We start from the raw sequence: 13221 nt of genomic DNA, 5'->3' as shown, positions 1-13221 counted from the left end.
GGAATTTGTTTCAAGGACATCCAAACATGCCTCTTCAAGTAGATGACAAACCACTATGTTTTGGGAGCTTATTTTTCACTTCTGTAACCAAAGTTGGAGGAGCTACTTCATGGAATGCTAACCTTCAGATTTCCTGGAGCCATTTGAAAATCCCAGAGAAAAGTATCAATACAAGAAGTTCTAAGATTGAAAAATTCAGGGGATAGTTTTACAATTATCAGTTCAAAATTGTTTTACTGTTTCTTCCATTGTCTTTATTTCTTACAGAAAAATGCTTCACACTTGTTTTCACTTGTATTCTTAGAAAAACAACACTTTAACAGTAAAGGAATGAATTTTTAATAGAAGTTTCATAAAAAACAGTTCCCGCATCTCGCATGCACTTATCATACTTGTATTATTGAACCACAAAAAAGTGTAAGATTTCAAATAAAATCTGTATCCATATGAAAGAAGCTGCTGCCCATGCACTGGAAAGTACAATCTGAACACTTAAAATACTTCACATTAAGTTAAATAAGAATACTATATTTTTCTCAGTTTTCCATAGTTTAAATATTTGTATTAGAATGTATGTATTTAATTGATGAATGTTATCTTGGAGGGAGCACTTTAGTAAATCAAGCAGCTCTTGGAATCTCTGGATCTCTTGGGCTTTGCAGCAACATTCTTTCTTGATCACACAGATTTGATATATTAATCAAGATGGATACTGCTCTGTAACATGCTACCAAATCACACACATGCCCTTCAGTTTCCCAAATTTGTTTTAGGTATTCTTTTCTATGAACCATTTATCCTTTAAAGGACTCAGTCAGGGTTATGAAGTCTTAAATTTGCTAGGAGTTTTTTCTCCAGAAAAAATGGGATATTTCTGATAATGGCTTTAGTAGCATGATTTTTTCATGATGTTGAATAAGCCTATTCTGATGATGTTACAAGGTTGATTGTTGGATTAACCAACTTGTACAACAGCTCATATTAAAGTTGTTAAAACTGCAACTACTCTTTGAAACATAACAGAAAATTTACATTCCAGTCTATTAAGGAACTGAGAGGTCTGGCAGCAGGGTTGGCAACAAGGGATTTTAGGTTCTGTCAAATTCACCAGCGCAACTAATGCAATGCGTCATTTTTGCCTTAGCATGGAAAAGCCCTTGCTGGCTGAATTCAAGATTCACAACCTTATAATAAGCAGAATTACCTCAAAAAAACCACAAAAGCCCCCTTTGTCATCCTTGAAATTCTGCAGCCATTGCAGGTCATCCCAGAAATATCCTTTTCCAGCAGCTGACACTTGTTTCATGAATCCAGAAATGGAGCTGCACCAACAAAGCTGATCCAAGAAAACTTCTTCCAGAAGCAGCTGGTCATTGTCATTCTTGTTGTCCTTTGGTGCAGCTGTACGCAGACTAACTGGTGCATCTGCCAAAACTGTAGCAAAGCTTCTCAGTACTATCAAGTTTGGTGTAGAAAAACTGAAGCTGTCCGGCAACAAGATGTCATTGAAAAGATGTATTGAAAAGAGATTCCACTTTTGGCGCTTTGTGAAGAATACACCTCCCAGAGGCAGTGTTGTATCCACACAAACATGTACTTAGTTCTCAGGGGCACCCGCCAGAACCCTGCAGATGCATTTGGTGTATATATGTATGTGTGTGTATATATATGCCTGTTAAGCTTGGAACCATTGACCCTTGTCTTTTGAGTCTGATGATGTGATCAGTTTTCCACTCTTTCATCTAGACCATATCTCCCCAGCTGGATGCCAAAGGAGCCTGTGTCAAAAGCCCTCTTAAAACCAGGGTAAATGAGATGTGCTGCTCTTTCCTCAACTACAGAGCTTGTTATTTCATCATAGAGGTTGATCCATTTTCCCTTGGTCAGCCTGTGCTTTCTGTTCTCAATCACTTTCTTGTTCTTCGTGTGTCTGGAAATGCCTTCTGTGAGGACTTGCTCCTTATAGTCCAGCCTGTAGATCCCTCAAATGTGTTCCTTGCCTTCTTTGAGTTACTGCTCAAGGTTTTACTTCTGTTTCCCCAGAAAATCAGTTATAATTGGGAAGGTACCTATAACAGACATAGTCTCCCAAGGGGAAAACTTTGGGGTTTAGACATTCTCTTTTCTAAGATGATATCAGTGAGGGATTTTAACATAAATAAAAAATTACTTTGCGATCACATGCTATTCAATGGAAAATTCTCAGTGAGCCCTACTTCCAAGGTACAATTTATCAGCCATTGTTTGTTCAATTTCTCCATAGTGAGCTAGACCCGAAATCTTTTGGTAATTGATTTGAGCTAAGCATCAACTCTTTGCATTTTGGAAGATGTAAAATTCCACTTCCATCCAAACACTATTTTTGTAAAGTGAAATACTGATTTTTCAGTGAATTGCTTTTCATATCCATAGAAATCTGATATTTTTTAAAAAGATGTTAATTTCTCTTAAGTTGTAAAAATTTTATAGAATGTACACTGATGTGATGCATTTATATTAAAAGTATATGAAATGAGACAATCACATGAAACTTAACGGTAAAATTAAAATAAGCAAGATGAATGTATTCTTCAATGTTTGAAAGTTTGTGACTTTGCTTATATTATTTTTATGAGAAGAGACGCTGCTGTGCACCGAATGAATACTAGAATGCATAACAATATATGCTGTGTACTGTGACTTGGTTCACTAATAGATGCAATATTCCAGTATAGTCCAGTTATCTATTTTAGTAGTAGTTCTAATATTTTAAGTATTTTTCTGTTGTTCCTTAACTCAATTAATGAGGCTGTCTGTAAAGTGGTTTACAAAGTATCCTGTATTTATGCTTTGCAATCACTGCATAAGTGCTTTGGTCTACCAGGACTTTAGGAGTACATTGCAGTTTGTAGATATGAGTTAATCGCCCCTTTCCAACTGAGTAGTTAATGGATATTGATCACTGTTTTGTCATGAATTGCAACGTATTCTATCATTTGAATGTTGTTTGTCAAATACTTTTTACAAATTACTGTGCAGGACCTTGTATCACAGCTGGTGTAGTTTAAGGTTTGGACAGAGTCACTGTGAATGAAGCCCTGCTGTGAAATAAAAGTCAAAAGGCATCTTGGCATCCCAACCATTTCCTTGGGAGAAGATTACAGCCTGAGTATGTTGAACTTTATTGCCATGGGCCTCATGACAGTATTCAGAAACATGCATGGCATTTCTGTTAAAGAAACTCAGATGTGCTTAGACGCAAGGGATGGCATTCTTGTGTTTATCTGTATCTTGGAAAAAAAGTTAAATGTTTTTATTTTTGGGGGGTACAGTGAAGAATTTGTAATTTATGCACATAAAAATTGAGGTTCCTGATTTCCTAAATGTAAATTGTTACAAGGAGGAGGAAATGACTAATCTCAACCCTAGATGGAAATGTATTTGAGAAAGAAGGGAGTGGGGAGACTCGACAGCACTTCTTCGAGTAAAATGTTTCTTGTTTTGGCTTGCTGTGAGATCGGAAGTACAATGGAGCTGGATAGAGACAATGTACTGCATTTGTTAACTTTTGAACATGTGGACTAAAGCAAAAGGAAACTTAAAAATCAATGAACATTATGCACTTGTGTAATTCCATCTCAATTTCATCAATTAAATTTTGTCCCTTATACCACTATGTTTCAAGGACAGAAAAACCTATGAGAATTCAGGGCCAGGTAAAGACAAATATGAAGCTCTTCGGGAAGTAAAATCCTTCTAAAATGAATCTCCTGCTACCTGGAATGGCAGGCCTACAGCATCTTGCAACCTGTTGCAGACGTGATAGGTTCCTTACTGAAATGGTCATTATGAAGGCTCCTAGTCAGGCAGAAATACCATAAAGTCAAAACAAATTGGTGAGGATTCTTCTGGGTTGGGTGCAGTTCCTTTGCCTTCTGCTTTGGCACTCACATAAATGTAATGGCCATAGAGAGTGAATAAAGTATTACATCTGGCATAATTGAGAGTACAGGTGAAGTCTGTCTGATACAGACTTTGTGTTGAATTACTGCTGTCAGATAGCAATGAGGTAGCAATCCAAGAAGTTGCTCCTCAGAAGCCCACAGTGTGATTCTGGTCAATGTTAAACCTGGAAACAGTAGACAATAAGAGTGTAAATTTTTGGGTTTTATTTACTGAGACTCACTGCAACAGTGTTTAAGCAGAACAAAAATTAAAAGCTTGTGTTAATGAGTAACACATTAAACGTGCTAGGGTTATTTATGAAGGAAGAGGTGGTTTTGTGAGTTAAAATTTTTGAAAGACTGTATGTATCATTATCAAATTGAGAAGTTTTAAAAGTAACGAGAATTACATAAGGCAGTATCTTCCAAGTTTTGAGTGTGTTCTTGTAGTTCTGCTGATAAATAAGTAGGTAGATAGACAGGTAGTCACATATATAGGCCTCCTAGGTATGTCTGTCTTCCATCCTGTTTCTCAAGTCCTAGAAGAATTGCATTTAACAAAATTGTAGCTCTGTTTATAAGGTTTGATTTCATCTTTGCTGAGAAGAAAAAAAAAACAAACTTTAATTCTATTAGAAAGCAGAGCAGTGGCTGGCAGTGATGTTAACTTCAGTAGGCAAAACTGTATATGAATGTTAGAAAGAAAGTAACTGTACATTAATTTTGCACTGAAAAAAAATGCTTATGATTTCAATAAGAAGATTCCAAACTTTGTTTTGAAGTTAATTATATGTTGTTAATAATAGGTAATGAAAGTTAATTAGCGTCATATTGGCATTTATTCCAGCACAGTATTTCATTTCGACTGTTGCTCCAGATGATGGCTTATCTGTGAAGTTAAAACTTGTAGTTTAAATACTTTTAAAAGTTACATGGGAAATTCCAAATAGGACTATGGTTTTTTTCACCTTTCTTTCAAGGCAGCATATAATTATACTAGATATAATCAGTATATTGTGAAATTGTTGATTTATTTACTTGGATTTTTACCTTGCTGAGATGGTATATAAAGGACATTGGTGGTAATATTGATTAACATGGAATAGGTTTCCTTCTATTAAAAACTACCATTTTTAATAGTTCAATTGCATTACTATTCTAGTTATATATGGATGCATAAACTTTATTCAGCTTATCTAATGAAAATGAATTATTTTTCTAAAATCAGCTAATTAAAATTCAATTCTAGTTTTGAATTATGTTGCAGTTCTACATGGTGAATCCCTACTCCTTTTAACAAAGAAAGCATTTGTTTCTAAACTGGACCGCTGAATTCCCTTACTACTTTAGACAAAAAAAAAAAATCTTGTGTGTTAGATTTGACAGTTTGTATTTCCAAAATATAAACTGCATCAACAATAAAAATTCTGCGATTCAGTAAAACTCTGCCCACATAATATATCTGTAACAATAAGGATCAAATCCTGACACCACTGAAATCATCTGTTGAATTTGGAACCGATATTTCCCCTGTAATCTGTAGCCAATGTACTATGCATAGTTTATAGAATCATAGAATGGTTTGGGTTGGAAGGGACCTTAAAGATCATCTAATTCCAACCCCCCTGCTGCAAGCAGGGACACCCTCCACTAGACCACGTTGCCCAAAGCCTGTAAGGTTACCTTACACGTACTGATTTAACAATTCATGTCTTAGTGCTTTAAAAACACATATGACTAAAGTTTCTGTCATTTTTTTCTTGATTCATTATGAGCTTAGTCCTGCATAGTGATGAATGCTCTTGGTCTTCATGAAAATTGACAGCATTCAATCCTTCTCAATAGGGATAATGCAGTGCTGAGTGTTACTTCAGCAGTATTTTTACAGAGCATACATGCGTCATACTGTGCTGCCAGACAAGTATGGATCAAGAGCAGCCATGTTTAGCTTTTTAGTTTGAATGCATTCACTGCGTATTACGTTAATTTCGTGCCGATAGCCAGGCCTGCGGGTAATTCCAGTATTTATAGTGCTGTTGAACTTAAAGCAAAATTTGGTCTCAGGTTCTCAGCATACTCAGATTTCTGTAGATTATTAAAAATGTGGTGTCTGTTTGAAAAGCTTACTGCCCAAAGCAGAATGTGGTTTAACACAAGAAACATACTGTATCAACTAGCAATTAATGAGAGACTATCAAGATGGATTTAAAAAGAAAATTGCTCTCCAAATCTTATCAAATATTTAACATAGCTGCCCTAGCTTTTTATCATGTGACTAAGAGAAAGCAGAAATCCCTAAGATCGGTTGCTATTTACTGCAGCCTGTTCAGGAAGGCATGTAAGCTTGCGCTTAACTGTCACCGTGCTTCACAGGCTTTGGCTTGCTCTTGTAGTCAGTGGGACATCAAAGGTTGCTTAAGGGCTTTGTTGAATCTGGGCTTGCACCTTCAGTAGCAGATCAAGGAGGAACCGTTACCTGGGGTGGCTTTTCTTAGCTGTTCATCGCTAGGATCAGATTGTGGAGGGCATCTCAATGATGACATACAATAACTTGTTTTCCCAAACAAAAGTTTAGGTCAATACTTGTTCTGAAGTCAAGAATGAGGAGAAGAGTTGCTTCTCCCCTCCAGTACCAGAAGCCTAAACCACCTACCAGATTCCAAAAGCCATTGGTGCCTCCCCAGATGCTAGCAGTCCCGTACGTCCATCCAAGCGGTCAAAATCTGTAGCTTCCTAGCTGTCAGTTCTACAATGTAATGACAATATCTAACCACTAGAGTTTTGTTGCATACTAAAACTGAGTGGAACATAAAAGTAAATCTCGTGTATTATCAAAATAACGTAAGGAAAAACATTCTCATTTTATTATTCACTTGTCAATTCTGTTTAGCAAAACTCTTTGAAATGTACGTGAATTCCTGTAACACTTCCAGTCTGCTACAGAGTTCAGCAACTCTCTCAATATATGATCAGTATGGCCAGCATAATGTGCCAGGTCTTCACTCAGGCACAGATTCAAAGCAGTACTCTGTGCATGGCATGGCAGAAGTCTGTATTTCACTGTCATAAGACATTGGGTTTAGGAAACTAATTTGCTGAGAATAAATTTTGTTCCCCAGATGTGTTTCAGCTTCATTTTGTGCAAATTAGGGGGAACAGCTTCAACTATTTTATGGTATTTGATTTGTCTACTTCTGTGGCAGTAGTAAGAGATATTTTTCACAATTGGTACAGACATTATATACAAGGCAGCTGGGTTGCTTTGTTTCAGGAGTCTAAATTAATTTCATACTATACATATATGATATTTCAAGTACTTTGGTTTGCTTGTAAAATTGAGAAGCTAAGATTTCAGTGCAACATTTCTGTTAACTATGACATGCTGTCTTGCAGCTACAAAGTAGATAAACAGTTATTAATTTCACGATTATTAAAACAGCAGTATTGTACTTTATTCCTAACTGAGATCATCTTACATTTCTTGTCATATGCTGGAGAAAGAAAAAATGTATATAGATAATACTTTCATACTACAAGTCCAGGGGGTACTGCTGACATAGAATATGTGGAGAATTTCATACTTGCAAGAAGGAATGGAAAAATAATCTACTGTGTTGTTTATGTGTTGGTGATATATATCTTTGAGACATATGTTAGCTCTTGGAATATTGAATGCTCTCTAGGTGAAGATACATTGCTCAGTTTTTATAAAGATATTTTTATGTATATTTTGGGTAAAAGCCAAAACTCTTACAAATAATTTGAGCCAAGGGATTAAGTAGATACCTTGAAACAATGAAGATGGATCATTTTATACCTGGTTATAAATAAGCACATACAGAAATAAGATATGTATTTCTTTGAAAACTGTTGAGCATTCCTAAAGTTTGTAAAGTCTCATTTTAAATGGGAAGTTTTCTAATTAAGTGAAAAAATACTAACTATGTATCATACCTTTTTATTGAACTACAAATACATGTGGTAAATTCCAAATGGAGGTTAAGAATATGGATATCAATAGGAAATAATGGAGAAACTGAAAATGAAAAGCAGCTGAGGCTATGTCTTTTAGTCTTACTGTTCTGACATGTTACAAAATAATTTGAGGGTTTTATATACATATCACAATACTGAAAGGCATCATTAAAACATATATTGAGTTTCTCAGTGTCCACTGTTCTTACTGTTTTCCTCTACCAGATTGGAATGTGTTATGAAGTGTGAGCACTTGCACACCTTTTGTTTTCCAAGCACAGTTAGCTTACATGCATTCATGTGGAGTTAGACATGTTAAAGCATTCAGTAGCTTTGTGCAGAAATAAAGCTTCACGTCCATGAACTTGTTGTACACCTTTTCAAGATGCAGATGTAAGTAGTTTTATAAATGCTGCTATATTTAACTGTGTATGGGCATTGGTATTCTGTTTATGTGATCTTGATTAAAATAATAGAAGATGAAGTTTTTGTTATTGGAAAATCACAAAGGATGAAATGGACCTTTAAATAATGAGAAACAAAATAGTCGTGTGATGAGTTTTTTAGTCTACTGTTTTAGACCTGCAGTCCATAATCACTCAGCAGCCATTTAAGAAAGAACAGTGGGATGAATCCAAATAACATCCTACTGATCCTTAACGTGATTGTTCCTGTAATGCAGATTTTATATTTCTGCTATAACAGTTGGCTGGTGCCAGGTTTTTGCTAGTTGCTGTGTTTTAGAGAACTCTGATATGATGAGATGAAGGCAGAAATGAAAAGTTTGGCAGAGGAACACTTGAGATACTTCAATTTTGGAACTTGGTCAGATGTTATAGACAGTTAATAGGAGTGTGGCTTGAGTTGAAGGATGCCTGTTGTAAGAATGAATGTTAAAAATACTGAAATTAATTGTTCAAATGGAAATGTTGTTTTGCCATTCATCATCCAGGGGCACAGTGGCGATACATTTGTCTGGTTGTACTATGTGCATTATCGTGTTTGTCAGTGTTGGCAAAAAGAGCTAACGGAAAAAAATCCAGTCACTTAAAAGTATCTTTTTTAACTCTTGTTGAGTATTTTTTGTTCTGTGTTTTTTAAAGTCTTAAAAAATCAAGTAGTTTGTTTTTTAAATATTATGTTACATTCCAATTCTGGTTTCTTTTAAAAGACTTCCGTAATAAAATCACTATTTTCATCAGTGCAATTACTAGTTGATTTACTTTGGCATACTCTTTTCAGCCTAGAGACACAAATGACACACTTGGCTGTTGAATGAGGCATTCTCAGCCTGTGAAGAGAATGGGTTTTCATCTTCTTTTAGATTTAACCTTGTGCCAAACTTTTGTAGAGATGGTGGAGGTGATTATTTCATATTAAATAAATGTCAGTTTCTTTGTGTAAACTTTTCAAAAGTACATTCTTTGGTCATCATATCACTTACGTTTTAGTCAGATTTGCTGTTGACCCAAATGGAAGCAAGCTACCTTTTTATTGTTTCCTAAAGGAGGAGTACTTTCCTCTTTATATGTAAACTATGTTGGTGAAATTATATTTCAGACATGGGAGTGAGAAAACTGCTAATTATTTCCGTAAGTGAGAAGAATCATAGCAATACCTATCTAGCAGAAATCGAGGAAAGATACCTATATGTACACACATATGCACACATACAAATATATGTTATTCTTACATGATATCAAGTGATTAAAAATTATATTGTGTATAGAAAGGATATCAGAGGGACTCCATAAGGCAGAAATGAAATTATAATGCATTAACATTGAAAATGGGTTTGCTTATTTTCTTTGTATGTTTTTCTTGAAGGATTGTTCATCTTCAGAAGAATACAGCATTGCTGCAGCATTGCTACCCTTGACAACTGCTTTTTATAGGGTAAGTTTTTTATTGAAAACCACTCCTATTTTGGTTGTTTGGTGTTTTGTTGTTTTTTTTTTTTACATTACGTACATTGTTAAAGTGGAGAAGGTAATCACAGGAGATACATTGTGGGTAGGAAGGTTCATTCTAAAATTGATTGAAATGGAAGTCTTTTAATAGCCTATTGTGGACATTGCTCCAGAATTACACTTATTGATGTTGGGTGATGATGATTATGATAAATTTACCCAGAACTAAATGCAGACTTATATGATGGGTTAGAGAATTATCATTGAATTATAACTAATCACTAAAACAATTGAAAATAATAATTTCTGATGTTACTGTGTGAAACCTGTTTATTGGAGTATTTCTATGTTTAATTTGGCATGTTAAGCATTGGCTAAAAAGTACATGCTAAGTTTTCAGACCGCGTAGTTGTTAACTCTGGAGAATATTATGAATGGCTTGTTTTAACTGTAAATTTGTTTTCAATTTCTTGTGTTGGGTTTTTTTTTTTTTTCTTATTTTGCATTGTGCTTGATAGTGACAAAATATAGTATGATAGCAAATATGAAAATGTAAATAATGCAAATTCTACAACCAAATATTTGAAAAGCAGAACTTTTGTAGTATGGATCTAGTTATTTCAGTGTCCCAATACAGTAGCATTTTCACCAGTTTTGGTTACCTCAAGTGTCACTTTTTAGGATGTACGTATCTGAGGAGATAAGTTCAAAACACGGACTTGCTTGGAATATTAAATAATCTTTGGTTAATATGAATATTGTTATACAGCCCAGTCTGGGAAATAAGTGTTTAATCATTGGTAATTCATACATCGTGATGCTGCAAAATAGTACTTACTGTGACAGTCTAGCTAGACATTAATAACATGTGATAGAAATGAAGAAAAATATAACCTTCCATCCTGCAGATGGTGTATGAGTTATTTATGAGTACCCATAAAGAAAATGAACAGATTCTTATTTTAGCTGAATAGAAACTAAGGTTTCTGAAACAATATGCTGAGAAATCAATCAATGCTTTTTAATTTAAACTATACATTCTAATTGAACAATTTCTGGTTGTTTTAAGCTAGAATGATGTAGGTTTTAGAATAAAAAATGTGGAACTTTACTAGTCATAGAACACAGAAACATCTGTTAAAGACGAGAGCAATTTTGACAAAGTCATATGCATAGGAAGTTTCTCGAAATCTCCTATTTAAGACAGTATTTGCAACATATATAGAGCATAAAGTGGTAATTTTCTGTCTTCTAATCATTTGAAATTTGAAAAAGTTTTCGTTAAATAGGCTTTATGTTAGAGCTGTACACAATAATCCAAGACTGGTTTTTTCGGAAAGAATCTACAGAATATTTTCATTCTCTTAAATAAGCTAGTGTGGTGAGACATTAAGTCTCACAAATAAACTTTCTCTCATCTTTACAAGTTCATCTGTTTCTATTCCCTTTCTTTTGAGTCCTTGAGTAGCAGAATCATGAGTTGTCTGTGATTTGTTGCTGCCACTAATACCTAATTTGGACAAAGAGCTAATGAGCTATAGAGATTTTCCATTTCTCTATTTTATTCTTGCTACGGCATTAATCCTATATTATGACTTTAGTTTTGTTTTATTTTCTGATTTTTAGTTACTCTAATAAAAATAGCCAAGAAAGTCCATATAGCTCTTCACCTTGAGAGGTACAGAGAGTATTTTGGGGAGTTGTAGCAGTTTGGTTAGATTCCTCATTTGGTAAAGTTTGATCCAGTAGAGGAAAAAAAAAAGCAGTAAAAACTTTTTTGTATGGAGTATCATGAGTATTGAAATAAGCATAAGTTTTAATTTCACAATCAAGGAGAGCAAAAAGCTGGATTGAATATACAGTATCTTTAAGTGATTTCTTCTATATACTTATATTTCTTGTAGGAGTACCAAGATATCGTACTATTTCTCTCACAAAAAGTTCTCTGAAATCTTTTCTGTAATAACCTAGTCCCATACTTACAATTTAACTCTAAAGCTATACACTCAGGAAACTGTGAGTCCCCGGATGTAAGAAGCATGATGATTTTTTTTTTAGTGTTCCAGACCTGAATTAAAAATTAAAATAACCTAACTGTTAACTTGCAAAAGCCAGCTGTTAATGCATAATAGAAAAAGAATTTTGTTTTTCCCAGATCTAATCCTCAGGTTCAGTGATGACCCCCTTTGGTATGTCCCATTAGATACAATTCTTTGGCAAAGGTACTTATTTTGGTATAAAAATATTCATACTAAACACAAACTGATGTGTTGTTCAGAACATAAGACCAGTAGACAAACTTTGCAGTGATTAGTTAGGATTAACAGTTTAAGGATCTGTTTGGAATTTGAGTAAAAATGAAACTTTTTGGAGCATTTTTCAGCTTCTCCAGAGGTTTTTAACATTGTATCCTAGACTAGAATAAGTATGTTCTACCTGGCATGAACCTCTATAGGAACAATATTCCGCATCAGTAGTATTAAATTAAGAAAAATGGATGTCATTTTTCCACACCATTAACATCTCTGTAACCCTTTGGAGGGATTCCTGTTCCTCTTCCTCTGTTTTGGGGAGAAACAATAACAAATCTTGCTGCTTTGCTTTTCTCCCATGAGCTTCTTGCTTTCTAATGTATTAACAGTTTATAAGTTCTCTTTTCACTGGGTTTCCCTTTACTGAAATCTTAGATAGAATGATTAAAGTTTTGCTGCTTAACACAACGTTTTGCTGTTCTGTCTCCGATAAGTCCAGAGGAATGTACAAACTAAAATTAAGGTCATTTGGGGGGATTATTTGTTTTTTATTGAAAAACCTTCAGGAAATCTGGTATGTTTGCACTGTCAAACTATGTCATGGCCCTTTCTGCTGAGTTACTTGTCAATTTTATTTAATTACCATATACAGTGAGGTTTGCACACACATACACATGCACACACATACTTCACGATTTCATTTTTCTGTAGGCAGAACACAGGTATTCCAATACTGTTGCTTCAGTATACAGAACTGTCTTACTCCTGCTGTAAGTGTATGTTTATACTTTCTAAAAAAATGGTGAAATAGTACTTGGCAGTATGTATTTGTTTTTACTGATGTTTCCATTATCAGAATACCATGTTCAATGCCAGCAGCATATTAATATTATTTCACCTAGCCCTGTTGGAACTGCACAGTGTTCTTGGTAGCCAGGAATAGACAGGAATTGTGAATCTAATAGTGACACAGGTTTTCATTTGTGTGTGCATTGGTATTGCTGCGCAAGTAGTATTCCAAATTGAGTTATCAGTGAGAAAGCCTGTAGTAAATGTAAAAATGTTGTAGGTTTCTATCAGTCAAATATAAATGTTACCATCTATGTTTGCTATGTAATTTTGATGGGAAATTATGATGGGGTTTCATGTCACAACATTTTG

The 13221-nt window shown here is 34.6% G+C and overlaps 1 protein-coding gene across 8 annotated transcripts in view; it reads left to right on the top strand.

The window, feature by feature from the left end:
• Positions 1 to 13221, top strand: part of SBF2 (SET binding factor 2) — a 266637-nt gene that overhangs the window by 182765 nt on the left and 70651 nt on the right. For 4 of the 8 annotated variants that reach the window (XM_075755154.1, XM_075755158.1, XM_075755157.1 and 1 more), the window contains exons 17-18: positions 1747 to 1806; positions 9726 to 9794. In XM_075755154.1, coding sequence (XP_075611269.1) covers positions 1747 to 1806; positions 9726 to 9794 — 129 coding nt within the window. The remainder of the gene's footprint in view (positions 1 to 1746; positions 1807 to 9725; positions 9795 to 13221) is intronic. The other 4 variants (XM_075755159.1, XM_075755155.1, XM_075755156.1 and 1 more) reach the window with 1 other exon arrangement.

Source organism: Balearica regulorum, chromosome 5 (genome assembly GCF_011004875.1).
Source record: "Balearica regulorum gibbericeps isolate bBalReg1 chromosome 5, bBalReg1.pri, whole genome shotgun sequence".
Taxonomy (NCBI): Eukaryota; Metazoa; Chordata; class Aves; order Gruiformes; family Gruidae; genus Balearica; species Balearica regulorum.
The sequence above is the reverse complement of the archived record's forward strand: the minus strand, read 5'-3'. Positions and strand labels throughout refer to the sequence as shown.